At 33.6% G+C, this 18,492-nt stretch overlaps 1 protein-coding gene across 2 annotated transcripts in view; it reads right to left on the bottom strand.

The window, feature by feature from the left end:
- Positions 1-301: 301 nt before the first annotated feature.
- The window catches only part of DEK (DEK proto-oncogene), a 29,379-nt gene continuing 11,188 nt past the window's right edge, over positions 302-18,492 (bottom strand). For both annotated transcript variants that reach the window (XM_006909236.3, XM_025044943.1), the window contains 5 exons: positions 17,647-17,835; positions 6,806-6,941; positions 6,338-6,486; positions 2,285-2,353; positions 302-1,829 (listed from right to left, as the gene is read on the bottom strand). In XM_006909236.3, the coding sequence (XP_006909298.1) occupies positions 1,818-1,829; positions 2,285-2,353; positions 6,338-6,486; positions 6,806-6,941; positions 17,647-17,835 (555 nt within the window). In that variant the 3' untranslated portion in view covers positions 302-1,817. The remainder of the gene's footprint in view (positions 1,830-2,284; positions 2,354-6,337; positions 6,487-6,805; positions 6,942-17,646; positions 17,836-18,492) is intronic.

The raw sequence follows: 18,492 nt of genomic DNA, 5'->3' as shown, positions 1-18,492 counted from the left end.
TAAATAAGTACATCTTCATCACAAACTTTCATACCAGCTCAATCCCCTTCTCTTCTGAACCCTCTTTAGATGTTTTAGGTCACAGGCATTAATTAATTCTTTATCCCCATTCAAGTAAAATGATCTTAATTGTTGAACCTAATCAGCTTACATTTTTGAGATCACTTCTAGTTTTCCCAGGCGATTTCTCTGTAGTGTAAGAACACTCCAAATTATATAGGCTATGGGGATAAATACATTTAAATAAACTCCATTCTGAAATCCTCACATAGAGAAATGATAGAGAAACCTGTAAGTTAAATCAAATGAAAGAGACAAAGCACTGACTTATTTTTATTGACAAGGTTTATAGGAACAAATTAAATATTTAAAATCAAAGGCCAATTCTTAGGTTTCATTTAGTTTATTCCATTCATCTGTATTAAGTGTACCTTTCTCTAATGTCTTAATACCAAGAAACAAGTCAAAACTGAAAATACCTGTTAACAGTCGACATATTTTTATATACTGTTCAATGATGCAAAGATTTTTATTTTAAACACTCAATTGGTTTATCAAAGGCCTAATTCTCATAAGCAGCATATTTCACTTTAAAATTCAGAGATTATTTAATAAACTGATTAAGACAGTCAATTTAAAAGACAAATTAGTTTCATTCAAGGTGGTCCATATAGTCACCTAGAATCCTGATTGGCCAAAAAATTTTAAAACCCAACTAAGTCCACAAATACATAAGTTTCTTTAATGTTAAAAATAAGTCTATTATCACTTTTGAGAAATACTTTGTCAGAGATAACCCTCTGTTGCCTACACATTATCTTCTGGCATTACTCCTGGTACTTTGTCATAATTATAAAGGTGGTCAGGTTCCCGGAAAATATGAGCATTTTATATGGGCAAAAGCAGTAAATAAAAATCAGCCATTTATCATAAACCAAATATGCTTGTACTTAATCCCACTCTCCTGCAAATTTCTTAAATTTTGACATGTTGAATTTAGACTATCCTTAATAAAAAACATCTATAGATACTGTTGCAGAGTTAACAAACTACAAATTTATGACACTTTCAGGGCAAAGCAGAGATCTGGTCTTCGTGTTTTCGATGAATTGACTTTCACTGCTCCGTGATACCATCTGGCTGAACACTGACATTTCATAGTTTGTAAAGTTATCTACTTATATGAGTTTAAAAATTGATCTGCACAAAAGAAATAAAAAAACTATATACAACAAATTTGTTTAAAATACAAAAATAACATCTGTCACTTGTCATGCTGACAATTTGACATATATACACATGCAGGAGAAAAGTTCCAATTTAGTCATCTGGACAGCTGAAGCTTATACATTCTTAATATGATGAACACACCGCCATTGAGATTTTACACTGACAGAGATGTGTATTCAAAATATTTCATATACTAAATACTGAAATTGTTCTGCATGTATAAATGCCAGTTATAAGTTCCTGTTCTACTTGATTAAAAGTATGTCAAGCTAATATTAAATGCACTAAAAACTACAACAATTCAAGAATCTACGACCCTATATAAAGAAATCCAAAATGTACAAAATACAACTACAAAGGCAAGGAGCAGTTACTGCCATGCAAAATTTTAAACTAAAAGCTGCAGAGAAATGCAATTTAAAATGGCAAACAAATTTACGTTAACACACAAGATAAAAAAGTCAGCAATAAGTCCTACCGACAATGCTTGCAAGGATTTAGAAAAGGAAATACATTCTCTTTGCTGGTATAATGGTATAAATCAGATCCTTAAATCCATGGAACAAGTCATCTGTCTCTGTCTTCTCTCAAGAAATTAGCTGTAATGAAAGAGAAAATTATTTCCCCAACATACAGTATTAGGTACACATAAGTCGTAAGACCTTACACTTCATTTTAAAACTTTATTTTACTGTGATTTTGGGAAATCAGCTGGGATTAGCATAAACCATAGCTGTTGATTTCCTCTTCTCTTTGACTGGTGGACAGAAACATGCTCAAATAGTTGTGAGTGCGCCTCTGAGATGCCCAATTATGTATTGTAGACTGAGCCACATCTCATCATCTGAGGTCATGTTTTGTTACTAATTTTCAGGCTTTATTTTTAAGTTCTAAAATGAGAATGAAAAATATCTTTCCCCATCTATTTTGAGGAAATTTGATATTTAGTCAAATGTGATATTTAGTCATATTTTAAAAAATATGCAGTATTTGAATATGTATTTTTTGTCTTATGCCAAAAATGATCAAAATTGGAAAAGGTAGACATATTTACCTCTTTAACAGTTGTTTTTATGAAACCTTTTCTTTCAGTTAAATCATAAGCAGGATAACTTTCATATACCTATAGTGAAAAGGAAAATATTAAGAGTAAATTTTAAAAATCCAAAGAAATGTATGCTTTGTACAAATAGCTTATATTTTTTATATATTTTCTAACAGTACTCTGGTTCTTCACAGATAATTCTACTTTAAATGACTAGTTTTAATAATAGTGTAAAAGAGCAGAAAATAAACTAGAATGCAAACATTCTCAGTGTTTTAAACTGGGAATATCAGTTGAAATAATAAACATGGATGAGGAAAACACCTAGATAGATCTTAGCTAAGTGAACTAGGTTTTTTGTATTGGCAGGTTACCTGTCAGATATCTTAAGAGATACCCTCTTACTTTCTTGCTACATCATCCAACACTACTTATGATTCAACTTGAACTCTAATGAACCTCAGCCTCCACTCCTTGCTCAATTTCCTCCCCAAAGTCAAAACACTGAGATCCAGGTGATCTCAGGAGTCCTCTATTTCTACATCTTACTATGGATTTCCCATTCTTGTCAACTTGAAACCTGCTTCTTGAGACTTCACCATGACTTCTAGTCCTGATACTATATGCACCCTGCCGACTTCACTCCTGCGGTGTAGTTCAAGGTGCAAACTTTTTCTCTAAAGCAGGGGACCCCAACCCCCGAGCCACAAACCAGTACTGTACCATGGCCTGTTGGGAACCAGGCTGCACAGCAGGAGGTGAGTGGCAGGCGAGGGAGCAAACTGGTCCCTGGTGCCAAAAAGGTTGAGGATCACTGCTTTAAAGTACTAGATTAGTGAATGGTTTCAGCTTTCCAGTGAGTTTCTGTCACTACTCAACCATGTAACTATAGCATGAGAGCTGCCATACACAATACTTAATTGAATGGGTATGGCTGTTATAATAAAATTTATTTACCAAACAAGTAGTAAGATAAATTTGGCTCACAGGCTGTAATTTGCCAACACCTGCAAATACAGTCAATCATTTACATTACTCTAAGTGTCTGCCCCTTGTTTTCTACAAAACACCAAACCTGAGTTGGTTTAACTACCAACTTTTCTATGGTTAAACCCAGAGAAAAGACTTGTGGGAAAATATAACAACTTTGAAAAACTAGTACCTTTTAAGTTCATGGTATTTAATGTCTAAGCCTCTTCAACAATCCCAAGTATCTCTAATCAGGTCCTTTCACTCCTGTCAATAGCCAGTTTCATCCTCTTACTCAAGTGTCCCACATTCCTACTCTCAGCCAAGAAGCCATTATTATGAATTCCTTCAACTTTCTCACATACATACCTCTTCCCCTCCAGTTTATTTGTATCTAGACTCATCAATATTCCCGATTACCTTTACCTCTGCAGATAGCCATCCCTCAGTTCTCCTGATCTTCAGCTTATTCTTTCCCAATACTGTCCTTTAGCCTGACACAGGCTTGTGTTTTCTCTCCTTAACCTTCTTAAAAATTATCAACTTGTATCCACACCCCCATCTACTATTTTCCTTCTAAAGCAAGCTGCTTCAAACAGAAGCTTTAATTAGTTCATTCTCTTCACTATTAATTCTCAATCCAACGGTAAATAACCCTTGCACTTACCACCCCTCAAAATTCCTTGTATGTGAACAATTATCTAACTGCCGAGTCCACAAAATATTAAGTCCTTCTCACCTGAACTCTCCATACTAATCATCCCTTTTTAAAAATTAGATAAATACATTCACAAACCATTCAAAGGGACAACACTAGTCTCCCTTCAATCTCCCTTCCACTCTGCCCTCATCCCTCTCTCCTCAGAGAAAACCAGGATGTCAGTTTGCTGCAATATAGTTTTACTGTATTTAAATAAATAAGGTAATATTCTATGTTTTAAAATTTTGACAATACCTGGGAGGTTTTTCCATGTTCTTTTGAACTGCTACATAGTATTCCAAAAACATGGATGTACCAGTTTAATGATTTCCCTATTGATGGCCATTTAGGTGGTTTCTGATTTTTCAATATTACAGACATGCTGAGCACTACCGTAATCATGTTGTGCAGATGTGACTATGTCTTTAGGATAGAGACCTAGAAATGGAATTGCTAGGTTAAAGGGTATTTGCAATTTAAATTTTAAGATATTACCGAATTGTTTTCCAAAGTTGTTACAACTTAAAGCACGAGAATATTTCCCTATATTCTTGCCAACAATAAACACTGCTACTCTTTATAAAGATTTTGTCTAGCTAATAAGCAAAAATATCTCCTTTTAATTTCTATCTTCCTCAATAGTAAGGAAAGTTACATGTGTCTTCATTTGTTTACAGGTCATTTATTTTTCTTCTGTGAACTGCCTTCCCTTAGTCATTGGTTGTTCCATGTAAGTTAATCACCTTTTCTTAACTGGCAATACCCTCCCCAACCCTTGAAAATGTCTTTCTTGGCTTTCATAGCATCCTTCTGGCCTTCCCTCAACTACTTGACCTACACTTTATTTATTGTAGAAATTACTTCTTAACTCTTTAACTGCTGTTAATGGTCTCCAGTACTTTTCTTGCCCTTTATCTTCTTCCATGGGCCACCTTATCTATACTTCTGGTTTCAACTCCCAGCAGTATCCTAGTCTAGGTTTCTCTCCTAACTTGAAGAATTAATGTTCAGAATTTCACTCACTTGGATACTCCAAGCACCTCATCTGAAAATGTCTAGAACAAAACTCACCTTTTCCTCAAAAAGTACCTTTTGTTATGTTCCCTATTATGACCAATGCACCCAGGCCCTTGTACCCACACTGAAACCCTTGATCAGGCTCTCTTCATTTGACTTGGATTATGGCAATCCTACAACTTTGATTATAACATGAATTGGGTTTCTTGCCTCTCATCTCATTCTTCACCAGTCTGTCCTTGATGTTAGGATGACGCTTTAAAAAAAAAATCTGACTGGGTCATGCCCCTGCCAAACAGCTTTTAAGAACCTATCCAACCTCACAATTCCCCATAAATTTCAGGAAGAAAACCAAATGCTGTAACAGGGCATATGTAAGAATTACAGAACTGTATCCTCTCCTAAGTTCTGTAAAGACCTACTTTCGACTCTGGCCTTAGCCAAAATAAACTAATTATTATTCCTCGCAGTCATTATTTGTCAAATTTTACGTGAATGTGTCAGTGTTTCTTCACTGTACACACAGCTGATGATCTCAGCTCTCTTCCAGGGTGCTTTTCCAGATTCCCCAAACCTTCTTCCTCCTAATCCCAAGTAGGTCCCTTTTGACTGGTGGTGTTGTGACACCTTCTGCCCTCTTCTAATGCAGCCTTCACACACTGTACTCTAATTACTATAATAGTTGTCTCTTTCAATCCCATTGGACTGTAATCCCCCTGAAACCAAGTGGCTTCTACTACTCTACCTCTATCCCAGGGCCTGATACATAGTAGAGGCTCAGTGAGTGCTGAATGAATAAATAAAGTAATTAATGTCTTCAAAAAGTATAGACTACTTCATACTTCACCTTTGGTACACTGCAAATCTTCATTTCATTTTACCGTAAGAAACTAGATTCTAAAATATTTCGATATTGATGTAGGGTATGGCCTCTCTATGGAATCACAGTCAAGACTGGATCATTTTATTTCCTGAGTATTAGAGCTTCACAGAAGTTTGAGCTAAGAATCTAACCTATAACATCTTATTTATCATAGCAACACTAAAAATGAGATTCTGCTTTTTTAAATTAACATAATCTAAAGATGCATCAATAAAAACAGTTTCTGGATCAGGAAAAGAGTTTCCTATATATTTGGAAAGTATTGCTTTATTCACTGTATACATTATGTTAATTACAAATTAACTGCAAAGGGCAGAGGCTCTGACTATTTAACATGGTTATCCTAACACTTGTAAGAGTGCCTGGAACGTAGTAGTTCAATAAGTATGTGGTTCAATGAATTAATATATGTGAGAATCTGGTTTTAAATTGAGGAATGGGTCAAAGGATTTTTCAAATAAAATCAAAATGATCTAAGCATTTGTCCAATTACCTTTTTACAAATCTGCTTCATTGTAACTTCCTCCAAGTTAGCACTGGCCAATAACTTCTTTACTGTTTCCTTTAACTCTTCATCTGTAGGAGGTTTCTTCAATTTTTTAATTAAAGGTTCATCATCTGAACTATCCTCAGATTCACTTTCTAAAAGTAAGATATTTTATTACATGTGAATAAAACTTAAGTTAGCATTCAAGAGAGTGGGAAGAATTCTATAAGCATTCATCAGATTCTCAAAAAGATATTAGATTAAAAAAAAATTATAAATCACCACTCAATAAATTACCTATACAACATACACTTAATTTTTGTCAATTCTGAAAAATTATAAACTATAAAAAGTAGTATACAACTTTTCCCAATGTTCTTTGTACTTTACCTATATTCTATACACTTAAAACCATGTTATATATAGCATATAAGTTATCTTTAAGTTGCTGAAAATAGGCAATTTCTAACATACCTTTTTTTGAACTGTTTTGATTCTTCTTAGTGGTGCTGCTATCTGCTTTCTTCACATTAGCGCTCTTTACGGATTTTTTACTTTTAGAAGTGGCTTTCGGTTTAGGTTTTTCTCTTTTAGATGTCTTTTTTGGTGGCTGTTGTAAAGGAAAGTAAAGTACATACACTGATGAGATTAACTGCCATCTCTCTACTTCTCTACACCCCTCAACAATACTAGAGAAAAAAAATGTATTCAATATCACTAATAAAAAAGTATAACTAATTTTCAATTTTTGAGATGACTAACATGCTCAACAATCTTAATTTTATGCCAACATAAGACCAGTCATGTGAAATCAATAAAACACTAAAAATAATAGATACCCACATTTATTCCACACTATTAGATAGAAACCTTTATATGCATTACCTCATTCTTAAAAAACTCCATGTAAATACTATTAACATTCTGTTATTTACTGTCAGTCTCTTCCAACTAGTAGGTAAATTCCACAAGGACAGGGATTTTCTTGACTGTCCTATTCACTAATGTATCTCTCACTCCTAAAATAGTGCATGGTGCACAGTAGTTGCTCAATAACTATTTTTGAATTATGAGGAAACTAAGGCTCAGAGAAGTTATTTTGCCAGTCACGATCTGGCTCCAGAACCTGTTTTCTGAAATACTTACCCACAGCTGATTAGACAAAAGTAAAACTATACATACAGATAAAAATGTCAAAATTATAGTTTATAGTTACTTTGTCTCAACCAGGGTCTATGAAATTAGGAAACATTAAATCTTCATTTAATTAACATTTCCAAAGGGAAAAGCAACCTAACAAGCAAATATCCCAAGATGACTTAAAACCTCATCTTTATACACAAAAAATACTGCAAATCACTTTTGATAGAATGTTTCTCTAAATGTTTTACACTCACTTTCTGATTATCAACATAACTCAATCTTTTTTAAAGGACAGACATAAATTTATCCTTATATTCATTAAAAATGTATCCTTAAATTCATGAAAAATTAAAGTGTATAGACTAATCTGTTCCAAAAGTTAAGTGGGCTCAGACTACTTCTAAGTGCAATTCATTGGATTTGTGTTTCTTTCCTCTTGCTATACGACCATCACTGTACATATTTACACAAACTTAATACTACTGTGCAATAATATACTTTTGGCTGGTAACTAGCTAACCTATCTAGTTTAACTGCTAGTAAAAAATGCATTTAAGAGGTGTCAAGGAGCTGGGCTGACATGCTTCTAAAAACAAAGTATATGAGTTTCATCTATGGATTTTTGCTATTTAGAAGCCATTTTCACTTATTAATTCTTACAGGTATTCCAATTAGTGAGGGTTGCTAGAAAGGCATCAATGGCTCATCAGTTTTCTGTGACTAACTTAAACTAAATTTTAAGTGTTATGAACCATCCACCTAATTTGTAAGTGTTATGAACCATCCACCTAATTTGTAAGCAGTGAAAGGGAATACTAAATATTCATAAGTTCTGTTGATGTACTTAATATACAGAATAAAATAATCGCTATTATATATCATTCTTTAGTCAAAGGTTAATAAAATCTGGACCTGTAACACATTAAAATATTTTATAAGAAGCTAAGTGATTAAAAAAAGGGTTGGAGAAGATGAGCAAGGGATAACACTATAAACATTACTTGATGCCCAAATTAGGTAATTGAAACAGATAATTAAAATACTTCCAGATCCTTGTAAGGGCATAAGATAGGGCTTCCATTAAAAATTTCAAAGACGCACGCATTACAGCACAATTTTAAAATCTGCAAGTTGGAAGTAGTAATAGTTTGAATTTGCAGTCATAAAGGATAATCAAACCATCTCCATAAAATGTTACTGTTGTATAAACACAAAGAATTTAAACCATGCTTCTTTCTGTATTTAACATCACCATCTAAAAGGGATAGTTTTCTACAGTTTTTTAAAGGGACAATTAGCCTATTTTCTACTTTAAAAATTGCAAAACCACTATTACAAGCACTATAGAAATATAATAGGTAAGAGTGTAGGCTCTGAAGACAACTTGCCTGGTTTCAAATTCAAGCCCCAGCACATCTTTGGGCCCTAGTTTCCTCATTTACAAAACGAGGGAAATGGTTTTAGAGGGAGGGAGAGAATGTGTTAATACACATAAGTACTTTTAATGGTCCCCAGCACAAAGAAAACACAATAAATACTAGCTATTATTATTATGAGTGCTTTCCTTTGTAAAGAAATTCATTATGCAAATAAATTTCCTCCAATAACTCATAGTTTATGAATTTTCTTTAAAAGCAAGGTAGATATACAGAATAGATACATAGAATAAAAACAGTTAAGACAGACTCAAAGACACCTGTGTTAACTAATCAGTATATATGTGTTTCATTACATTCTGATAGCTAAGACTACACCAACATCTAAATCCCTATAATAACACGTTATTTATACTGAATTTTACTTATCTTTAATAACCAGTTACAAATTATTCTGTGTGAAATTAAAAGCAGGAATTCAGCAAATTATCTTTATTAGACAGATGAGTACTGGTGGGGGAAATGGCAAAATCTGAGAGTAAAATAACTAACACATATACCTACGGGTCTAATCTTGAGTGGAGGCGATCAGATAACTGATTAACTTATATCATGTGCTTTGTTCTTGCAGATACTAAAAAATCACATCAGTTGCCCTAAAGACAAATTATTAGATATAGGAGGAACTTTTGGCAGGTATGACAAACATGGGTAATCTGGTATTTTAGAGGTAGCAGAGGCCCTGGGAGCTGAGAAGGCAATTTATACTACACCTGCTTAAATTTTACATGAACCTTCAAATCTTCATTACTTTCACTCCTCCTCTTCTGCTAAGAAATCTCATTCATGGTTCTAAATCCAACAATCATCTCCTCTAAATCTTTCATAATATCACCGATATGATTAATCCATGGTCCCATGGTACATGGCCTACAATTCATTTATCTCTATTTTATGGAAAGTATTGTGAAGCAGTGAACAAGAATACAGGTTTTAGAGCCAAATTTTCTTGTTCAAGTCCTGACTGCACCACTAATTCTGCATTCTCAGGCAAATCACTTACCGTTCCCTGTGCCTGCTTCCTCATCTGTAAAAGAGAGGTAATAATACCAGACTTGACTTAATTCAACATCTTTTTTTCCCACATCTTCACATCTCTGATATCGGGGTATATTTTAAATTTACATTAAAACGATGCCTTATAGGAATTGTAGTTGTGATTAACTATGGCCATATCTGTAGAATTTTCATAAGGATCAAAAAATATGCAAGTACATATAAGGCACCATTCCATATATGCACCATTGTTAAACTGTAGTTATTTACAGGTCTGTTTTCCAACTACAAGTTTCTTAAGGGCAGATCTGACAATCTCCTTGAGGACATTTATCTCATTTGGCTCCATCTGTCCTCAGCGACTACCAGAGTGTTTAACATAAAGTAGCCACTTAAATATTGTCATGTTCACTTTTGTATCATTTGTAGGATCTGGTTTACCTATAACCTAAACCCAGGATGTAGTTAAAATTGTAATTAAAAGGAAAAAAATGCATTTGTATAGCATTGTTTTCCTATCCACCATCTTACATGAGCTTAAAATTAAAAAAAAGCAAAAAAATCCAAAGATAAAACAAATGGTTTCTCATTATAAATAATATCTCCGTAATTAAGTCAGCCAATGCCTTATAATTTAATAAAAACTAAGAGCTTAGATTAAGTCCAGTGTACCTCCTACTATAGTAGTTGCTTATAGAAATGACTAACCTACTCATCATATACTTCTTTAAGCCAATTTAAACTACTTAACTATAGTAATAAGCCAATGATACCATAACCTATTTATCATGTTGTTAAACGTAACTTTTTCCATTACATACAAATGTTACTAATGATAAAGAATAAAAAATGTTGGCAGAGAATACGGAATGGTGAGAACGACAACCAAACTCTGAATTAAGGCTCTTTAAGTTTACTCCCAAACTCTTTGTATGGGTTCCAGAATCCTCTTCAAAAGAAAAAAAAATTTTTAATCTAAAATTGGTGTAATCCAATTCTGTATAGTTTTCTGCAAATCTTTTGCTATGCCACCTCTCCTGTTTATCTTTAAGGTTCAGATCAAATTGTTACCTTCTGTCTGGATCTTTGGTCCCCACTTGCCCTAGAAAGAGGTAAATATTCTCCAGCTTTCACTTTAGCTAAGTTATATTCTATATTATTTTTTTCTCCGAATCTTTGACCTCCCCCCTCCTACCAACTAAACTATGTAAGGGTATTTGTTTCTTAACCTTCAGTGCAGAGATTAGAAGTGGCACTTAGTAGTTATGTAATTATTTGGAAAACTTAAATGGGAAAAGATCCTTGGAGACTAAAAAACCTTTAAAGATCTATTCCAACCCTGAGGTTTTATTTCATTAGAAACAGATAAACATGTTTCCTATTTAAAGCAGTTAGCCAAACTTCTTAATTTTTAATATCACTGCCTTCTGGCACAATTTACCTACATAGATGGTACATTTAAGAGGAAAAAAAAAAGACTTAGATCAAATCATCGAGGGTTGAGCTTGGGCACCTATATACATTAAAAGCCCCAAAACCACATTAAGATGAGAGATAAATTTTTAGTCTAGATTGTCTATAAATTGCCAAAGAGTAAATACTTAAGGCTTTTCTAGCTATATATGGTCATTATTGCACATGCTTCATTTTTTTTTTTTACAAATATTTTGAAAGTGGAAAAACCACTCTCAGCTTGCAGGCTGTACAAAAATAGGGCATAGGCTAAATCTGGTGTATAGGCTAGTCAACTCCTGGTTTAGATTATGAATTACTGGAGATATATAAGGAAAAGGCAGGAACCAGATAAAGCAATCAATAAGAGAATTTCCCAAGTTATAAAGTTTATGTCAATAGCTCTTAAAGTTTATATAAGCAATAGATTTATACTCATATTAACTTTCCTAAAGCTACTGCTTGAAATCACATTTGGATCTACATCAGTAGTTCCACATAGAGAATTCTGAACACAAGAGTCTATTTGAAGCTCTAGGAAGAGTAACAGAGAATGAATTCTTAAAAAATCATTATAAATTATATCTTCAAACTACAAAAATAAGGATATATACTCCTATCTCATGGAATCAAGGCTAAACGAGATGCAAGACCTGAAAATACAAGATACTCAACAGTTTCTTCTCCTTATAAGTACCAATAAATGCTTACTGAACTAGTGGTATTTCTCCCTAAATAGACTTGTCAGTTTCTGGAAGGCAGAGGCCTTCGCCTTCTCTCTTCTCCCCCATGACATGGCAAAGTGCTCAGGTGGAATAAGATAGTTTTGCAGTAATGTGAATGATGAATCTATCTTCAGAAGTTTTATTCACATGACAATGCCTAAACTTGTCAATTCTCTTAGTCTGGCTTCAATGTACATTCCTCTAGCTTCATCTCTCACTGCTTTACTTCTGGGTACACTACCTAACCACAGTGTGTTTGTCAAAGTCACCCTGTGCTTTCCTGCTCCCCATTTTTGTTCACATGTCCATCTTTCCTTTCTATTCACAAAGTCAACAACTTCAACTGGCACTTCCATTTCTCCTCAAAACTTTCCCTCATCAACAGAGAGGGAGATTCTCTTTTCCAAAATTCTACAGTTATTAAGTGCCACCCAAGTGGTATTTTGGGCAGAAAATATCTTCTGTAACTCCAACGGCACTTAGCACACTCAATTTATTGACTCGAGCAATCAAAAAGTGATTACATTAGAAGCCAAGTATCGGTCCCTTATTTTAAGTCTCTTAAAATATCTGAAAATTTTAGTAATTATATTAACACATCATGTAACATGGCATTATAAAGGAAAAATGTTGGCAGTATTCATGACATTTAACATCTTTGTTATTTAACTAAACAGGAGCCAAGACTTGAATATTTTAACAAAATTTATGGGAAAAAATTAGGTAAGTTAAAAAAAGAAGAAGAAAAGGCTAGTTTCTAAATTGTTGTGGATTTATTTTTAAGATGCTGGCTTGCTATTTTTGAATATGCTTTGAGTGGTTCAATCGGGACTATTCTGTATTGTAGGTATTTTTGATGTGTTAAAGGGAAACATAAAAATTGACAGCTGCCATTAATTTTAGATAGTACAATGTACTGTAATATAATTTTTAAAAGATTAATAATATAAATTTTTAAAAATTTGAAGGGGATTTTCCATGTCTCTGATAACCGTGAAGGTATAAAATCAGAGGACTGACATTAAGCACTTTTGGAAAGAAGGCAAAAAAAAAATCTTGGGAGAAAAGGCTTACCTATCTTTTATAGGCAGCAGGGCTCTTTGAAGGAGGGTCTCCAAAAAAGACGCCTGTCACAGAGCCAGAATCCTGTCCTCACAGCAGAAAGGTTGTACTGGGTGAACAGACGAAAATAAAAATTAGCTTAAAATACACTATTCTTATAATAACTTGGCTGAGAAAACGCAAGAGTGCCAAGAGTAAAGAATGTGCAAGTCTTGTTATATTTCACAAAAGATTATGAAAACAAGTTGACGTGTAAATATTTTAATATGGTGATTATTCAATTTTGCCTTCCAACAAAAAGTTTAATAGTTTATATGGTTATTTAATCCCTCTGATCAAATTATGAAATGGGGCGAATCCTTATTTTTTAGAACATAGTCAAGGACTAAAAAAACTTTCACATTCGCCCTCCAGTTTTAATTTTGTCTACCCAAAATTAAAACTGAAAGTTTCTCTAATTTGGCAATTATTGTACGATGGTTCACTCAACATCCCACTTTTTATTTGCCTTCCTCCTATAAATGCAGAAAATTTAACACCTGGGTCTCACAGCTTTCCTTTCAATTAGCAACGTGGCCATGTAACAAGTTCTGGCCAATGTGATATACATGGAAGATCTCTGATAAAAGGCATCCCTTGGCGGGGGGTGGTGGTGGTGAGAGCAGGGAAGCCAAAACATCACTAGAAGCCCTTTGCTCTTTCCTATCTGAACAGGGATACAATGCCTACAGGTAAAACCATCTTGTGGTCACCAAGTTAAAAGCTACATACAATGATGGTGGCTCGAAAGACAGATGGTACCCAAATTCTTGACACCTTTCTTGAGCAGCTATACTGGCCCAGAACTGCCTGTGGACTTGTCATGAAAGAACAAAGAGCTCTTGTTTTAGACATTATTAGTAAAGTTTTTAAGTATTTGCAGCTGAAAACATTCCTGATACATATTAGAACATTCAGATAAATTCTCAATACAATGTAAAAATTCAGTTTTATACTTTTTTCTAGAGATAAGAGAGTGTTATTAAAGCACTAGGAAACAAAAACTACAGAAGTGTTAGATAAAATGGAAAAAAAAAAAAAAAAGGTATACTTTTAAGGGTCTAACAAATTAACTTTCCTCCAACCTGGAGAAGCATTGCTTCTCTTTTCTCTGTAGTCTCCAGTAATTTCTTTGCCTAAAGTCTAATATCTGTGAATGGCATGTCTGAACATGACTTAATCTCACTGGTTAATTTTAGGAAAATTTCCCCAAAGGAACAAGTTGATTTTCAGAGTAGGTTGATAGAAATTAACGAAACCTATCACTTTTCTATTGTCTCATTTTAAACTTCATCTATCAGTTTCTTCCAGGTTCTTAATTGCTCTCCTTTAACTACAAATGTCCAAGAAAGAAGACAATACAGAAGGTTAAAGCAGCTCTTTTATAAAACAATTACTACTCAAGTCACTCTCTCTATAAAGAGCGTTTACTTATGTAATTCCAAAGAAAATGAGAATTAAAAACTGTTGTGAACCCCTCACTGCATATCATAGAAACAGAGGTACAGGAACAGGGAACTTAAGTCTTAGCAATTATTGCCTAACATTCTATGTGTGAGATATTTTCTTAAAGACCATTGTTAATTGTAACTATGCGATTTTGTGATTTCAATCCTACATTTAAAAAGTAATAAATTTACTTATTATCTTACTTTCACACAGCTAAATATGAAAATTAGCAGGTGAGTAAATAATATTCAACCTCACATAACTGGCCAATGGACAACTATTAACTTGAACCGAATTTTTGCATAAGTTTTGACTTCAGCAACATGATATAGATTATTTAGTCTAAAACCCTCAATTTACAAAGGAAACAAGAAATGGCAAAATTAATCTTCACAGTTATTTACTCCAAGAATCTAAAACAGAACAGGAAGCTTATCTTAATGGGGGAAAACTCTTTTATTTATGAAAAAAAATTTCGCTTCACGAAATAAACAGTAATTTTCTATGAAATAAAAAAACTGCAAAAAAAATTCCAACTACAAGTAATCCACCATTTTCCCAATCAACTTGCAACTCTTCCTAATGGCATCTTAGAAAAGAGGTCCTTTCATGGTAATGACCAAACATACCTCCATTTATCAAGTCCCTAACTAGGGTGCCACTTGAGTCTTCAAAAAATGGAAGAATAAAGAAAAAGTTACCATAGAAACATTGCTCCCTCCTGCTAGCACTTACCTTTCAAAGGCAATAAGAGCTTTTCATAGAAATATAATCATCAGAGAAGGTTTTGAGTAGTAGAGCTCTAAATTTGCAAGTCCTAAGAGCAATGAAGACTACCTATGCTTATTAGAGGAAGATTTATTTGGGGAGGGGGAAAAGGGGAGTCATTTCTCAGTCCAGATTTTGCTGGCACTGTGTTTTATGAAGTCTGCCACTATCAGCCCAAGCAGAAAAACTGAAGTGGAAAATAGAGTATTAAGACAGTTTCTGATATCATGTAACTTTATATACTTAATGTCCATAAAAGCATTTTTGTGTTTGCCTTTTTCCTCCATGTATTTTCATCATCTGACAAAAAAAGATCCTGCTTATGATACTGTAGAAAGAAAGGCTTTGCTTAATAGTGGGAAAGTTTCACTTGTGAGCATTATTCAGTAACCAATAAGAGTTACAAATCAGGTGTCATCTATATTCACAGACTTCAATTCTACTTAGAACAATAGGACAATAATCTGAAAAGTAAGAAAATGAATAATCTTTCTAAATCCAATCTTCTTCTACTTTAATAATAACAGAAAGATTGGATTTAGAAATGCTACATACGACAAAAGATCACCTTAGTACTAACAGTAATAGCAGCAGCTAAATACTTAAAAAACACTTGTGCCAAGCACTACTCTAAGTGCTTTAAATAAAGTCATTTAATACAACCCTTTGAGGTTGGTACTATTAATATCCCCATTTTACAGACAGAACTCTGTTACAGTTTAAGTAACTTAACCAAAGTCATACAGTAGTACAGTGGGATTTGAACCTAGTTTCCAAAGCCCATGCTCATAATCATATTCCCTCATTGAAAAATTAGATGTTTACATTCTACAAAAACTTTCCATGTTTTTAACTCTGCCTTTAAAAAGGTTTTAGGATGCATTTTGAATACACTTAGTAACCAAAAGTTTGTTGAATGAAACATACTATTACTACAAATTGCCACTATTATGTTTATTCACATATATTACAATATTATGTATTATATTCACATATAAACATGTTTTCCTCCCAGATGTCCTTAAAACCAATTAATTCCATAAAAACCTTAGGGCTCAGATTATTCATCTTCCTTTATACCAAAAATATATTAAGATATTTAGGAAACAGCTCCTAGATATGTAAGTCTTAGAATTATGAAGCATTTCACACTTAACTTTATAGAAGTCTTTATAAAATTTGACATTAAAATAAGCATGGATTTGAAATACCTAAAGACAAATATATACAAAACACACAAATATAAAATCAAAGTTCACGACATCTTTAGTCCCTCTAATTCAATAGTTATCAACTAATGGGTAGTGATTCCCTGCCCCACCCCAGGAGACATTTGGCAATGTCTGGAGACACTTTTGGTTTTCACAACTGAAAGATGGTGTGTGGGGGGTAGGGGGAGCCTTACTGGCATCTAGTGCGCAAACATTTTACAGTGCACAAGACGGCCTTCCACAATGAACAATCATCTTGGCTCAAAATGTCAAGCCATATTAATCAAGTCCCTAAATAAGACAAGGTATATTATCTAAATTACAGTGCACGTTCTGATCAGTGAAGGGGGCACCAAAACAAAGTTAAAATAGAGTCTACTAAAACACTATTAGCAATAATAGGAAATCATTTCTTTGTACCCATTTGCCATATACTTGACTGAAGATATATATTAAGGAAAGGATAAAGTTAACCCTTTAAATGGCTCAGCAGCTCTAGCCCTTCCTGAAGTTACACTTTGGAAATTAAACATTTTTAACATTTTACAAATGTGTGCAAGTAAAAAAAAATAGCAGGCATTCCTAAGTGACAGGAAACTTGCCCACCAAACTTCAATCATTGTTATTTTTATTAAATCCCCAACAAGAAAAAATGGTGGTCCTTATACCCCTTGCTTTTCACATGAAACAGAATAAAATGATTTAAGACCACCATAAAATACTAATATAGTTTAAAAGATTCCCACCCCTTCCCTTCCCATTTGACTTACTCTGGTCAAGGCCCAGCTCAAATCTAGGCCACCTCAACCTCATTCTTTTCCAACTGTTATACTCTGGCATGGAAACAAAACTAAAAGCTTCTTAAGGGAAAGAAAGGGTTTACACTTAACTATTTCTGTGTCTTTGAATTAAAAACCACCAATATGGTACTGATAGTTCCTAGAATCTGTTTTCTGGCCATAACTACTATGTAGCAGGAATATTTAACTCTCCCTATGGAAAGAAATGAGGAGGAAAAAACCCCAACATTTTACCTCCTCTTCACTTTCTTTATCTTCATCTTCCGAAGTCTCTTCCTTATTTTTCTTTTCATCTTCATCACTGCTAGATTCATCTGACAGAATTTCAGGACACTTGGTTCGCTTAGCTTTCCTTGCCATTCCAGAACTGTTTCGTTCTTTTTTGTTGCCTTTGCTAGAAGTTTTTTTAGATTTTGGCAATGGCTGCATAAAATAAAGATAACACCAACAATGTATTATATTTCCAACTCAATCAACTGTTTATGAAAACTACTTCTCAATTCAATCCTTCTTGTTCCTGCCTCAAGAAATATTTCCAAGGTTATTAGCTCTAAAGAATTCATCTTTAACTTGATGTGTCAAATTAATCTGTCTGAACTACCAATACTCTTTCATCTGTACTCTAAACACCCAAGCAATGTTTAAACACTTCACTAATGTTTAAATATGCATTCTATGTTCTGACATAGGACTAGAAGCCCAGGTACACACCGTGTTAAGCTTAGACCTTTCTTTATACTTTATCAAGACAATAATAGCGAATGAGGCTTATAATTTACTTTATTCCTCTAAGCATTAGCACTGCCACTGCCAGAATCTTCTTGTTTTGAGGGGCCTTCCATAGGATTAGGAGGAAACATCCATAAAGGAAATAAAATCTCACTTTATACATCTTTAATTTATGAACTATATAAATTTATTAACATTTTACCTCTGGGTTCTATTTTCAATAATGACAGGCTTATATTCTCACTGATGACTGTATGTTAATTATGAAACTAACAAACACAAAATAAGTGCATTGCTCTTGCTTTGATATTCAATTAAAATATGCATATTCAAAAAGATTATGATGTAGGG

The sequence above is a fragment of the Pteropus alecto genome, unplaced genomic scaffold (genome assembly GCF_000325575.1).
Source record: "Pteropus alecto unplaced genomic scaffold, ASM32557v1 scaffold121, whole genome shotgun sequence".
NCBI classification, from domain to species: Eukaryota; Metazoa; Chordata; class Mammalia; order Chiroptera; family Pteropodidae; genus Pteropus; species Pteropus alecto.
The sequence above is the reverse complement of the archived record's forward strand: the minus strand, read 5'-3'. Positions and strand labels throughout refer to the sequence as shown.